Source organism: Benincasa hispida, chromosome 11, assembly GCF_027475165.1.
Source record: "Benincasa hispida cultivar pf3 chromosome 11, pf3_genome.v1.1, whole genome shotgun sequence".
NCBI lineage: Eukaryota > Viridiplantae > Streptophyta > Magnoliopsida > Cucurbitales > Cucurbitaceae > Benincasa > Benincasa hispida.
This window is the reverse complement of record NC_143488.1, coordinates 47271032-47285378: the sequence shown is the minus strand read 5'-3', so window position 1 is coordinate 47285378 and position 14347 is coordinate 47271032. Positions and strand designations below refer to the sequence as shown.

Genomic DNA, 14347 nt, shown 5'->3' with positions numbered 1-14347 from the left:
CTTGGTGGGTTTTGGAAAACACACATTGGACAAATTCTATGAAAATTGGAGAAAGTAGAGAATTTAGAGAAATTTTTTTATTTTTTATTTTGTTAATTTATTTTATTTTATTAAATTTAATATTTATTTATTTTAATATTATATTTTATTATTGTTTGATCTTGTGTCGGTTGCGATGGGACACTATTTTTGGCGGTAAAACCAGTCACAGTCAAGAGAGCTCAGATTGATAGACAAAAAAACACAATAATGTCGATCTCAAAGAAGAAGATCAATCAAAATATCTCCATTCCATTCCCCACTTGTTTATCTTCCAAATAAATATCCTCACTCCCATTTCTCTTTCTTCATTACTCCAATGGCGTTTTCTGCTTTCTCCCCGCTTCCATTCCCCGTCTCTTTAGGGTTCCACCGCCCTCAATCTCTGACCACCGCCCTTCCTCGCTTTTCCTACCCTTGTGCTTCTTTGAGCTCTTCCTCTTCCGAATCTGGATCCGCCAAATCATCACCCCCCACTGATAATCTTGTTTCCTCCAATGGAACTTCCCCTCCCTTCGTTGAACCCACCAGAGCTCCCGACTCTAATTTCTCCTACGCCTTTGCTAACCCTTCTCCTGCCGGTGGTTCTCTTCACCCCATTCTTGGGTTTATGCAATCCACTGAATCCTCAATTGAAAGGGTAATTGTTTTTTTCTCTTTTTCAATTGGGTTTTTTCTTTTATATTGATTACTTCATGTTTAAAATCAATTCAGAACAGATTTTTAATCCCACAAATCAATTTAGTATTTGATTTTACACTCTTAAACACAATTTTCATACTGGATTTTCAATGAGTGATTTTGAAAATAATAAAAGTAATTTTTATCGTTTTAGAATCACTCCCATACATATCATTAGTTTCCCTGTTGAAGCTGAAAGTTTTTGCTGGCTGTGAATTTAATCAGTGAACACTTTTATTATGAAATCGATAATCAAAGATAAGCAGAAAAGTATAGACATTAGAAAATCAACACATAGATTTATGTAGTTCACTAACAGCGTGTTAGTTACATCTACGGACCGGGAGAAAGAGAAAGAAGTTTATTATTAGAAATAAGATTACATACAAAAGATGCCTCTAGAGTTATAGAGTTTATATAGTGCACTTCTATAAATCCTAGATAACATATTCAAAGCATTCCAACAACTTTTGAACTGAACTTGTATGCTGTTACTATTACTCGAGAGTTTGAAAATTGAGATCATAATCATTTGAACGTTTTCTTTGTCACTTTTAGTTCCTATGGTTCAAATATGTTCAAATTAAACTTATTCGATTGGATTGAATTATTTCAGAGTTGATGAACTTGTATAAAAAGACTACCCATTAGGATGATTTCAAATGTTATTTCGAAATTTTAAAAAATTGTATTTTTTTCATGCGAGGTTGCTTTCTTCTTTTTCCAGTCTGATCTTTCACTTCTTTAATGGGCTATGACCATTACCTGTCTCATCTGATGTTAAGCAGGTTATTTTTGACTTCCGTTTCTTGGCCCTGCTTGCAGTTGGAGGTTCACTGGCGGGTTCATTCTTGTGCTTTCTCAATGTACTTTCTTCAGCTCTCCTTAAAACTAATTCTGCGAGAATTCACTACAGAAGTCTTTGGATACTATATAATATAATAAAAAACTTTAACTATGCAACTGAGTTTCTTTTGCATGATGTTCTGGATATCTATTGAAGATAAATCGTGCACACATTTTTCTATTGAAACATTTTCTTCTGTATGATACTTTAATTGTACGTGTAGTTTGACTACTCTTAGCTTGTCTGAAGGGCTGCGTTTATATTTGTGATGCATATAAAGTTTACTGGTCAAGCTGTGTCAAAGGGATTCACACCGGACAAATGGTTCTGCGACTTGTTGAAGCTATTGGTAGGATCCTCAGATATTCACTACTAAATCTCTTTTTTGTGCTGGAAGTATATCACTGTCAAAAAACATGACTTGGGTTTTCCTTCTTGTGTTAAATTACATTGTTACTGTCACTTGCAAAAATATAAAACCACAGGTGATGGATCTTTTTCTCTTGTTCATAAATGATGACGAATCGCTACATTATGCAGATGTATATCTTGCTGGAACCGTCATGTTAATTTTTGGGATGGGCCTTTATGGATTGTTTATCAGTAATGTGTCTCCTGATGAACCTCCTCCTGTTGATCGTGCCCTGAAAGGATCCTCTCTGTTTGGAATGTTTGCCTTGAAGGTAAATTAAAGACTTACTATTTTTAAGAATCACCAATGTCCTTCAAGTATGCATTTACCAGTACTTTGCTTTCATCAAGATGAGTGTTAAATCTTTACTGGATATTTAAGTTGATAGGTTCGTAAGTATTTAGTCTTTACTATAGTTTGGGTTTAGATTTAGTTTGATTCACAAAGTCCTAACACATGAACTAGTAATATCAATTAGGGAGGAAATAAAATTGTTGGGGGTGAACTTTGACCTTATGGTATGATACCATGTTAAATAACTTAGACCCCTTACCTAAAAATAGAATCCCATTTTACCCTAAAGCTTAGGAATGGTTGACCATGTTGAATAACTAATAGGCTCTTTATCGAAAGAAAGAATTACCATTAAACTCAAAAGCTTAATTATATTTAAGATATATTTGATCTTTTATATTTTTCATAAAAGTCATTTGATGAAAATTGACAATACTCATATGATAGGAGCCAAAATACAATCAACAATATTGAAATGTAAATGATGAAAAACTTATAATATAGTCAAGTAATTCGAGGAATTTGGACTCTCCCTTCTTGAGATCTCTCTCAAACCTTAATTTACTCACTAAATTTATTGCTTAACTACTCCCTCTCCCTCTCTATATATTACCAAATACCGAAACAACCTCCCTAAGTAATGGAAGCCATTTGCAATTTTGGTGGTGTTGGTTGCAGGAAAGGCCAAAATGGATGAAAATTAGCTCTCTTGATGAGCTGAAAACAAAAGTCGGACATGTTATTGTTATGATTCTTTTAGTGAAAATGTTCGAGAGAAGCAAGATGGTTACAATAGCAACTGGTCTTGATCTACTCAGTTATTCCGTCTGCATTTTCCTGTCTTCTGCTTCTTTATACATCCTCCATAATCTACACAGGCCAGAATAGGAATACAGTATGCCAAGGGCGGGCATATTATGGCCTTCTAAAATTCTATGAAGGCGACGGAGGTTTGAAATTTATCAGATGAAGCCTATATTCGTTTGGTTTATGCTCTTATGTACTGTTATGTCTGTGTAGCAGAAAATATTGCAGTTTCCTTTAGGGATAATTGCCATGTGTATACTTGTTTAATGCTATTGTATATATACTTTCAATGGTATAAATACGATTGCTTGTACTCATGATTTAATCATTTCATTTGAACTCCTTGTTGACTTGAAGAAGGTGTTTTTGTAGTTGGGTTAAATCACAAAGTGATGTTTGTCAAAGAAAAAAAACTAAAGGGTAATTCTGACTTTATACATCAAAAGGTTTTTTTTAGGTTTATTTTAATCATGGTACTTTTAAAATGTCTATTTTGATTCTTGTACTTAAAAAAAATAGCTATTTTACTCCTAAATACAAATGAAAATAAAAGGATCTAAATATCACTTTTTAAAAGTATAAAAACTAAAATGAGTCAAGGTTGATAGTATATCACTTGAAATGAAATTTTTAAAAGTATAAAGACTAAAGTGAACTAAAATCGAAAATGTGTTGCATGACGTTTTGGGATATCATGGAGGAGATTTGATTCACAAAATCATTTAACATAGATGTATATATGTGTGTGTATAAAAATCAAAATGAACCAAAATCAAAAGTCTTTTAACTCAGGTATATATAAATGTGTGTATTTCTAAATCTCGTAAAACTATTTCATGGAAAGTCATTGATATTTTCTTTTTATAATGCAACTTAATTTCGATTCTTGAATAACCCACGTCACAACAAAATAACAAAGAATGGGTGGATCTTCACAAATTGTTCATTGGAAATGGGAAATACTTCTACGAATAAAAATAATTGGCCTTCTGACATATTGCAGCAATTGGAAAGAAAACGATCTTCTACAGGGGTGCACTCAATAGTCGATCAATTCATCTTTTATAGGTTGATGCTTTGTATCATGTTACTTATATTTTCTCATATGAATCACTTGTTTCCAGTGCACGCCAGCTAGTATGCCCCCATGGTCCAACCAAAATGGTTTGAGCTTGAAAACTTGGCTTTTGGGTTTCTCCTTTGTGCTAAGCTTATTTATTTATTTTTTAAATAGTTTCCATTAAATGATTTTTTAGTAATGAACGTGTCACGATGAATTTACCTCCTATTTTTTTAAAAAGAAAATTGAGCTAATTTGACTTGACCATTGGCGTCCAGCCTTCCTTCTCAATTCATAAGCAATGTTCTATGTGAAATCCACGTTGGTAGGACATCATAGCAGATTGACAACTTCCTTCAACATGGTTCTCTCAAATGGCACCCGGTTGATTGATTCTAGAGACTCTGCTTTCGCTAACAAAGTCCTTTAACATAGCTATATACGCTTGTGTTGGAAATGGCAGGACCCTCAGAACAACGAACAGTAAATGGTCAAGGCACGATAGTCAAGCAAAGAGCAAAACCTGCAAAACAGAAACTCGTTATAGGCTAAGTCGCGGAGCTCGCTCTCTTTAAGACGTTTCGCGACTCTGCCGAAGTGTGCAAGCAGGTCTGTAAATTGCCATGTCGTCCCCAGGATAAAACAACCAAAAGAAACTCGATCAGAACTGCACCGTTACCGACCGGAACAAACACCCTTTCTAAACCCACTGCTCGGAAAACTAAAATGGAAGAGGAGAGGAAAAATGAAATGGAGTGAAAAATGAATTGTGTTTTTGAACTACTGAAGGCCACGCCTTTTATAGGCCTTTAGCATGGAACGGTAGGGAGCGAAAAAGGCAGTGAGCCTCAGAACGTGCGCGGACGAAACGCTTGCGTGTGGACGAAGCGGACGATGCGTGAACGGGAGGAACTTTTCCTTTTTTTTTTTCTCAGTTAAAATAAAAAATAAAAAAAATAATATTTTTATTAAAAATTAATAATCACATACACACATGCCTCGCCCGACCGACCGGACGGACGACGGCGGCGGCGCACGTGTGAGACATCCACCGAACCCACATTGGTCTATTTCCTCACTCCATCCAAAACATGGGTACCCCTTGGGGTCCAAACCCAAAACTCAAGATTGGGGTACATAAGGGAGGCTTCCAATACCAAATTTTCCAATGTGGAATTCTTCAACCAAAAGGTTGGTTCCCTCTTGTTTTGAAAGTTAAATTTTCACCCAACAATCCCCCACTTAGAAATTTAATCAAAAAGAGAAAGAGAGAGAAGATTTTCATCGAGCAGTTTCAGTTTATACAACACTGTGCATAAGCAAAGATGTCTTACGACTTGAACCTTTACATAGTGTAGATGATTCAGAATATACTAGAGTAACCCTTGGTTTTGAACTCTATCTCTAACAACATCTCACATAGAGTGTTAATAGGGTGTAGTACAAAAGCCCGTGCTTTAAGGCCTAGCGTGTATCCCGATTTAGTGAATGCTCTTGAGAGTTTTGCCTAAAAGCTCCATAGGAAGCGACCCTCACTTCCACATTTATATAGGTGAGTCTATCAAGCGTACTTCTATAGCTAGGTACCCCACTTGTCATCAAGTATAGATCTTATTAAGAACTGAGTTCAACCTTTCTTACGCTTCAGGATATCATGCTCAGACTTTAAGTCATAGGAATGGAACTCTGTGTTTGGTTTAACATGATTCACTATATATCACTCGTGATTAGTTATTACCCATTGAACCTGTTTCTTGGGATCTCCAGGCTACAGGTTGGGTTTTCCTCATTGTGATTCATCTTTCTTAGGCATGAGTCCCATCCTTTGTGAGGTTCTAAAAACCTTTTCTCTGGCCAGTTCTTTTGTCAAAGGATCTGCCAAATTTTCATCAGTTCGTATGTGATCCACTCTAACTGCACCAGTAGTGAGAAACTCTCTAATAGTACTATGCTTACGACGTATTTGACGTCTCTTTCCGTTGTAGTAACAGTTTTGAACTGTTGCGATTGCTGCAGTACTATCGCAATGGACTAATATGGCTGGTACCGGCTTTTCCCATAAAGGAATCTCTGATAGCAGACTTCTAAATCAACCTGCTTTTTCACTAGCTGTCGCTAGTGCTATCATTTCTGACTCCATCGTAGATTGAGCTAAAATATTTTGTTTTTTAGATTTCAAGAGACAGCTCCACCAGCTATATTAAAGATATAGCTACTTGTAGCCTTTGAATCATCCGAAAGAGAGTTCCAATCAGCATCGCCGAACCCTTTCAGGACAGCGAGAAACTTTTCATAATGTAATCCTAGGTTTTGGGTTTTCTTCAAATATCTTATTACCCTTTCTATAGCATTCCAATGCTCTTTACTAAGTCTGCTTGTAAACCTATAAAGTAATCCTACAGCATAAACTATGTAAAGCCTAGTACAGTCAGTAGCGTATCTAAGACTGCCTATGATGCTCGCATATTCAGATTGATTAACACAGTCGCCAGTGTTCTTGAACAACTTGACACTAGGGTCATAAAGAGTACAGGCTGGTTTACACTCAAAGTAATTATATTTCTTTAGAATCTTTTCTATATAGTGAGATTGATCCAAAGAAATTCCCTTTTCAGACCTATTTACTTTTATGCCTAAGATTACACTAGCTTCTTCTAAGTCTTTCATGTCGAAATTCGCTCTTAATATTGATTTTACATCATTTATAACGTGCAAGTTCGACCCAAAGATCAATAAATCATCTACATATAGACACAAGATAGTGCAGAGGTTATTATTAAACTTATAGTAGACGCATTTGTCACTTTCATTGACCTTGAAACCTTTAGATAGGATAAGGTTGTCAAATTTTTCATGCCATTGCTTAGGAGATTGTTTTAGTCCATAGAGAGATTTGTCTAATTTACACACCTTATTTTCTTGACCATGGACAACAAAACCCTCAGGTTGTTCCATGTAAATCTCTTCTTCAAGTTCATCGTTTAGGAAAACGGTTTTTACATCCATTTGATGTACTATGAGGTTATAAAGGGCAGCGAGGGAGAACAAGACAAGATAGAGGTAATTCTAGTGATAGGGGAGAAGATGTCAAAGAAATCTACGTTTTCTTTTTGTCTAAAGCCCTTTGCTACTAACCTGACTTTAAATTTGTCAATAGTCCCATCAGGTTTAAGTTTCCTCCTTAAGATCCATTTGCATCCTATTGTCTTACAGCCTGGGGGTAGATCTACTAAGTGCCAAGTCCTATTTGACTTAAGTGAGTCCATTTCATCATTTATGGCTTTTTGCCAGAGGTTTGCATCTACTGAGGACAGGGCACCTCTCAGATATTTAGGGTCTTCTTCTACATTGTAGGTCAGGAAGTCGTTTCCGAAATCTTTGGCGGTTCTAGCTCTTTTGCTTCTTCTAGGTTCTGAACCAGTTTCTTCTCTAGGGTTAGGATTTCTAACTAGGGTTATACCACTTGATCCAGAGCCCCAACTATTTCTTGATTTAAAAGGAAATCTATCTTAAAAAATGTCGGCATCATTTGACTCAATGATCACTTGGTTCACTAGATCATAGAACCTATAGGCTTTACTATTTAAAACATAACCTATAAAGACACACTCATAAGATCTACTAGTCAACTTTCTCCTTTTTGGATCTGGAATCCTTACAAAGACTAGACAACCCCATGTTCTAAAGTAGGACAAGTTTGGTTTCTTATTCTTGAGAATTTTGTAAGGTGAAGTTTTTTTTTTTTTTTTTAGATTTTGAGATTCTATTTAGGTCATAACACATAGTAAAGATGATTTCACCCCACCAATAAGACGCGGCTCCTGAACTAAGTAAAATAGCAACTATAGCTCAATAATGTTCTATTTTTCCTTTTGGCTTTTTTGTTCATTTCAGGAGAATAAGGTGCGGTCTTTTCGTGTATTATTCCATGTGAGTTAAGGAACTCATTAAAACTGTCCGAGTCATACTCGGTTCCTCTATCACTATGAAGTCTTTTAACCTTTCTATTAAACTGATTCTCTATTTCAGAAACAAAAAGTTTGAAGGTATCAAAAGCATCACTTTTGTTTTTCAGCAAGTATACAAAAGTAAAATTAGAGCAGTCGTCAATAAAGGTAATGAGATATCTTTTACCGTTTCTAGTCAAGATGCCATCAAATTCACAAACATCAGAATGAATCAAATCTAAAGACTCAGAATTCCTAAATACAGATTTATGTGGAGTTTTAGTAAGCCTGACTATAATACTCGCATTTATCAAAATCATTCGTGGATAACTTAGGTATCATTTCCAGCCTAATCATGTTACTAATTAAATTCTTATTCACATGACAGAGTCTAGCATGCCAAATATTCATAGAACACAACATATACACAAAAGATTTCATTTTATTAAGGTCTAAATTTAATTTGAACATTCTCTCAGTTGTATACCCTTTCCCTACAAATACATTATTTTTGGTTAGGGTATATAGGTCTGCCCCTATAGTTTGAGTAAATCCGGCTTTGTTGAGGAGATAGTCCGAAACTAAATTCTTTCTTGTCTTCGGAGTGTGCAGAACGACGTGAAGGTCTTTCTAAAGGTAAGCTTCAGTTCCACCTCACCGGTTCCAACAACTTTCGTGGAGTGGTGATCTCCCAACAGAATATTCTTATCCTTAGTTTCAATATAAGTTTTAAATAGACTAAGGTCATGATAAACATGACGCATAGCGCCAGTGTCTATCTACCACCCTTCACAATCATCGATCACATTTACTTCTGTGATCATGACAACTAACGGTTCTTCTATCAAGTTCGTCTGACCAGCAGGATGACGCCTGTTCCTACATTTCCTAGCCACGTGCCTAGGTTTATTATAATTAAAGCAGATGAACTGTACCGTTTCTCTTGAAGGGGGCTTATGTTTTTTTTGTTGGTTCTGGTTGTTGGAGCCACGGTTCTGACCTTTCCTCTTTGTCCCCTTATATTTTCGGTCAGGTTTTACCACGGTAGAGGCGGGTTTCCCAGGTACTGCGTTCACCTTCTCCCTTTGGTCCTGCTTCTGAGCTTCCTCTTCGATCCTTAGCCGGGTTATAAAACTCTCCAAGGAGAACTCCTTGGTCTTATGCCTCAAAGTGTTCTTAAAGTCCTTCCACAAAGGGGGTAGTTTATCAATAATAACAACAACTTGGAATTATTCGTCTAGAGGCATACCTTCAGTAATTATCTCGTGGGCGATCTTTTGGAGTTCATGGGATTAGGCCTCCATGGATTTGTCATCCGTCATCTGGAACTTGAGATAACGACTAACGACATATTTCTTCGACCCGGCCTCCTCAGTGTCATACTTTTGCAGGGCATCCCAGACCTCATTCGCTATCTTCACTGTACTGTAGTAGTCATACTGATCATCAGTCAAACCATTTAAAATAAAATTCTTACAAAGAAAGTCTTTCTCCTCCCAGTCAACAGATTCTTTCATCTGTTGTTTAGTTGGTTCTTCTAAAGGGACGATCGACTCAACTCTGGTACAAGTTTCGGCAACTTTCTTGACGATGAGAAAGAACAACATCTTTTGCTTCCACCGCTTGAAGTTTGCTCCTTCGAATCGGAATGGATGGTTGAGGTCAGATATCATAACGTCATTGTTGCTACTGAGGGCCATTAATGATGTGGCGGATACGTCTTAAAATTGTTGGAAACGGCAGGACCCTCAGAACGATGAACAGTAAACGGTCAAGGCACGACGGCCAAGCAAAGAGCAAAACTTGCAAAACAGAAACTCGTTATAGGCTGAGTCGCGGAGCTTGCTCTCTTTAAGACGTCTCACGGCTCTGTCCAAGTGTGCAAGTAGGTCTGTAAATTGCCACGTCGTCCCAGGATAAAATAACCAAAAGAAACCCGATCGAAAATGCACCATTGCCGACCGGAACACACACCCTTTCTAAACCCACTGCGCGGAAAACTAAAATGGAAGAAGAGAGGAAAAATGAAATGAAGTGAAAAATGAATTGTGTTTTCAAACTGCTAAAGGCAACGTCTTTTATAGGCCTTCAGCATGGAACAGTAGGGAGCAAAAAAGGTGGTGAGCCTCAGAACATGCGCAGATGAAAGCGAATGATGCACGAACGAAGCGGACGAAGTGCGAATGTGAGGACCTTTTCTTTTTTTTTTTTTTCTCGGTTAAAAGGAAAAATAAAATAATAAAAAAGAATAAAAATAATAATATTTTTATTAAAAATTAATAATCATACATACCTCTCGCTAACCAGACGGACGGGGACACGCGTGTGGGATGTCCACCAAACCCACATTGATCTATCTCCTAACTCCCTCCAAAACATGGGTATCCCTTGGGGTCCAAACCCAAAACTCAAGATTGGAGTACATAAGGGAGACTTCTAATATCAAATTTTCCAATGTGGGATTCTCCAACCAAAAGGTTGATTTTCTCTTGTTTTGAAAGTTAAATTTTCACCCAACAGTTGCCAGCCAACCGAAGTTGATTCAAACCACTGTCGAACAAAGAAAAAGACAGAAATCTAAATTTAAATTGCAAAACTTGTTTCCTATAGTGTCGATATTGTTTTTCAAGATTCACTATTTTATTCTCTACAATCAGCTTTCAGTTGTATCAACTTCAAGTCGACATATTTCATTTTATAGAACAATACGAATACATAATGTAAACATCAATGGATCTGGTTTCTTATTTATTATTTACACTAGCAAACAAAAGACCAGTTCTTCAATCAACCATTTGGATAACTCCTTTTTGATGTACCAAAGAGATATTTGAATCTTGATGCATAAAATTAATACTCTTCAAAATCCTTCAACAATCGATCCAATGTTCGCTCGTAACTTTTCCTTGTAGCTTGAAGTATCTACACTAGATATTCTTTAAGATAGTCTAGAATGTCGGTATTCTTTAGTTTCGACAATGTGGCGACATTGATTTGTCGAATTGTCTCTCTTGAGAGATTCAACGACTTGCCTATCTCCTCAAAGGATCGAGGAATCTCTCCATTGAGGCCAAAGTACAAGCTCAATATATGTGCTTCTCTTTTGCTAAGAGTATTAAGAAGCCTCTTCACTTCTTGCTTCATCAGTTTTCTCATTACCATATTCTCCGGTGTCAAATTGTCTGGTCCTGGCATGATCTCCTGCAGAACATTGAGAAGAAAAGGTATTTCAACATCTTATCTTAGTCGCTGAAACAAAAACATAACCTAGCTATCTACCTAGGGCTGAGGTAGCTGTCTGATAAAATTACTCGGACTTCCTCTGAGTAGAACTTAATTCTGTGATATTAGAATAAGTACCCTAAGTGTAGCAATCTTATTGAAAAGATAACTTACTGTTTCAACCTCTCATTTGGAGATATTAAACAGAGGAGATAAGAACATAGCAGAGCATGTGGGAAATGTCATCTGTTACTAGTTTTGTAAACAAATGAAGGAGAGCCTAAATCCCAATTCCTAGAGATCAAAAGCCAGTTGCAAACATGACATTCCTTGTATTATTGTCATCGTACAATAGATATAAAGAAGAATGAAAAAGTGGGTATCCCCTCTAGTAAAAGATTAAGCTTGACTTTAGTAAACAGTACCTGCAGGGTTAAGCAACCTCGGTCATTTACTGGTTGATTGATCGAAATTGGGCGCTTACTCCTTTCCGTTACCAGTCTTACGGTTGAAACACGGACTTTAAGAGATTCGGCGACTTCCTTGTGGGTAGGTGGTCGTGATAACTTTAGGCCAAGATGATTATTTGCTTCTGCTATTCTTGCTACCATCTGACCCATGTGACCCTGAACACAGCGAGCTACCCAAGCATTCAGTTATTACCAGCTCACTTTCCCATACTTAAAATCCTCAAATAACAAAACTTTGTTGAAATGAAAACAAAAAACATATCTTCTAAAAAACATTACTTTTCCCATTTTTGTAAAAAGGTGATATAACAAAAGGCTCTTCCTTATTAACTTGGCACGTCGTCTTATTCTTATTCATTTCTGAGTCTTGTCATAAATTCAACTTAGTTTGCTACTCGTTTAGTTGGTTTTTCTTTTCAACTGAACTTTTATCAAGAAAAATGAAAGGATATACGAACATACAAAAAAGAGAGTCCACAAAAGGAGGCAAACCACAAAAGGAGCTCCAATAAAGTAAAATGACCCAACGGGTAATCACAAAAAGGCTTCGTCACCAAAACCTACCAATGAACATAGAGCTAAGATGAGCGCTTTCTATCCGAATAGGATACGGATTGTGTTCTTATGTTCAACGCATTCAGAAGTGCCAATACTACAAATGCAAATTTTGCCTCAAAAACTAAATATGATTTGAAACTTCTTCTCCATACCTTCTATATGATAATTAAAATTTGACAAATGAGAAATTGAGGCATTATCTTACCGGCAGTCTTACAAGTCTTGACTTTTTATCCAAGGCTCGAATTATAGCTTGTCTTATCCACCAATAAGCATAAGTTGATAATTTATGTCCTCTATTTGGTTCAAATCGTTCTGCTCCTTTAAGAAGACCAATGTTCCCTTCCTAAAAAAAGAAACAAACCCTTTCAACAAACTACTGAAAACATAATCCAAAAGAGATAATATGTCCAACAACCTACCTGAGTGAGGTCTTGAAGGCTTAACCCTTTGCCTTGATATGGAGCAGCAATTGAAATGACTAGTTTGCTATAGCATCGAATGAGTCGATCTCTTGATTCTCTTGCTCTACAAAGGATTCTATCTATACTCCCTAATTTGGTGCCCAGGGCAATGGCTAATTGCCTATTTGTAGGTTCATGCTCTTGAGTTTCCATGATTCTAGTTTTTGCCTCTTCAAGCTGTGCTGCCTCCTGCAAAGAGTTTATGATATGCAGAAGCTTTCCTTTTATATATTAACATGGAAAACAATTTTACATGATCTAAAAGATATTGGTGAAAAAGAATTAATTCTATCCTGGTTCCTAAACTTCTAAATTTTCAATTTTGTTTTGACCTCTCTCAACTCAAGAATACAGACTAGCATTCTAAGCCACATACATTGAGTTTGGCATAAAATGTGAAAACTAGGATACCTCAAAAGCACTTTATAAAGAAGAATTATATACATGCACGTATTAATAAAGATGAGAGGAAGAGAGTCTTGCAGTGTTTTGCATACAAATATATGTGATCCCCTCAAGTAAGCTCCCAAAAGAAGTAGATGGTGGCAATGTAGCGCAGACAAGGATAAAAAAAAAAAAAAAACTTATTAAATCTTTACTAAAACCCACCTTTAGACAAAGACAAAGCTCTGCTTCTTCTTTTGGGCTCAAATATCCAGGTCTCAAGGGTCCACTGGACAAGGCAGCCCAATTTTCCTCAGCTTTCAGCCCCACCTCTTTTCTCCTTTTCCTTCTCTTCTTCTTCCAAGCTACAGTCCCATCACCCCCACAACTCCCCTCCATTCTCTCAAGGTTTTTGCAGCTCCAATCTTCAGAAAACCCTCTGGCATCCACCAGAACATGTTCTCTCGCCGCTTCTACCGTCAGAACAGCCGCCTCCGGCGGCGGCGGAAGGGTTAATGTGTCATTGTTAATGAAGTTGGTGCCTAATTTGGTGGAGAAAGGGGGAAAGGGGAAATGGGGTTGTTGGGGAAGATGGGTTTTGAGCGATGGAAGTGAGGAGAGAGAAATGGATGGGAGAGTTGGGGATTGAGTCGGTAATGAACATAAGCTGCTGGTAGTGGCCATAAGCAGAGAGGGGCAAAAAGGAAGAATGGAAAAGAGCCTTTAAAAGTTTGGATTTTCTTTTGCATTTGAGAATTAGATATTTTTGGTGTAGCCACCAAAGTTTTCTTGTAGCAAATGGATAGAAGGATTAAAAGTTTGGATGTCAATGTGTGCGGATGTTATTTAAGCATTCACATCCTTTGAGAAAAAAGGTGTGAAAAAAAATCGGCCAAGTCGATAGACATGGGGAAAATGGTTGTTTTGATCAAAAACTTTTTTCCAATTCAAACGTAATTTCATCTTTAAAATCTATTTTTTTTTAATTTCTTTTTCTAACGTTTCAGGCTTTGGAGAGACCTACCATGTAAAAAGATAAATTTGATCGTCAATAAATGGTCATTCAATTGTCTTGAATATGAAATCACCTAACTTACCCAACACACATATATTAAAATAGAAACTTCAATATTCAGTTTCATATTTTGTTTTCAATAATAGA

At 36.7% G+C, this 14347-nt stretch overlaps 2 protein-coding genes across 2 annotated transcripts; one reads left to right on the top strand and one right to left on the bottom strand.

Annotated features, from left to right (window-relative positions):
- The first annotated feature begins 218 nt into the window (after positions 1-218).
- On the top strand, positions 219-3436 carry LOC120091793 (uncharacterized). The gene is made up of 5 exons (XM_039049911.2): positions 219-679; positions 1509-1586; positions 1817-1916; positions 2108-2250; positions 2952-3436. The coding sequence occupies exons 1-5, from the start codon at positions 359-361 to the stop codon at positions 3159-3161; spliced, it is 852 nt and encodes a 283-aa protein (XP_038905839.1). The 5' UTR covers positions 219-358; the 3' UTR covers positions 3162-3436.
- Positions 3437-10751: 7315 nt separating this feature from the next.
- Positions 10752-14001, bottom strand: SIG4 (sigma factor 4). Its single transcript, XM_039050287.2, has 5 exons — positions 13411-14001; positions 12760-12990; positions 12543-12683; positions 11735-11935; positions 10752-11288 (listed from the first exon to the last, which is right to left on the bottom strand). Exons 1-5 carry the CDS (start codon positions 13867-13869, stop codon positions 11010-11012), a joined length of 1311 nt encoding a protein of 436 aa, XP_038906215.1. The 5' UTR covers positions 13870-14001; the 3' UTR covers positions 10752-11009.
- Positions 14002-14347: the final 346 nt, after the last annotated feature.

Excerpts from the sequence above, each read along its gene's own strand:
- LOC120091793 (XM_039049911.2), top strand. The coding sequence starts at position 359 with ATGGCGTTTTCTGCTTTCTCCCCGCTTCCATTCCCCGTCTCTTTAGGG. Across the intron at positions 1,587-1,816 it reads CATTCTTGTGCTTTCTCAAT|GGCTGCGTTTATATTTGTGA; the intron begins GTACTTTCTTCA and ends GCTTGTCTGAAG. Across the intron at positions 1,917-2,107 it reads GCGACTTGTTGAAGCTATTG|ATGTATATCTTGCTGGAACC; the intron begins GTAGGATCCTCA and ends TACATTATGCAG.
- SIG4 (XM_039050287.2), bottom strand. The coding sequence starts at position 13,869 with ATGGCCACTACCAGCAGCTTATGTTCATTACCGACTCAATCCCCAACT. Across the intron at positions 11,936-12,542 it reads CAAGACTTGTAAGACTGCCG|GGTCACATGGGTCAGATGGT; the intron begins GTAAGATAATGC and ends CGCTGTGTTCAG. Across the intron at positions 11,289-11,734 it reads GAGGTTGCTTAACCCTGCAG|GAGATCATGCCAGGACCAGA; the intron begins GTACTGTTTACT and ends AATGTTCTGCAG.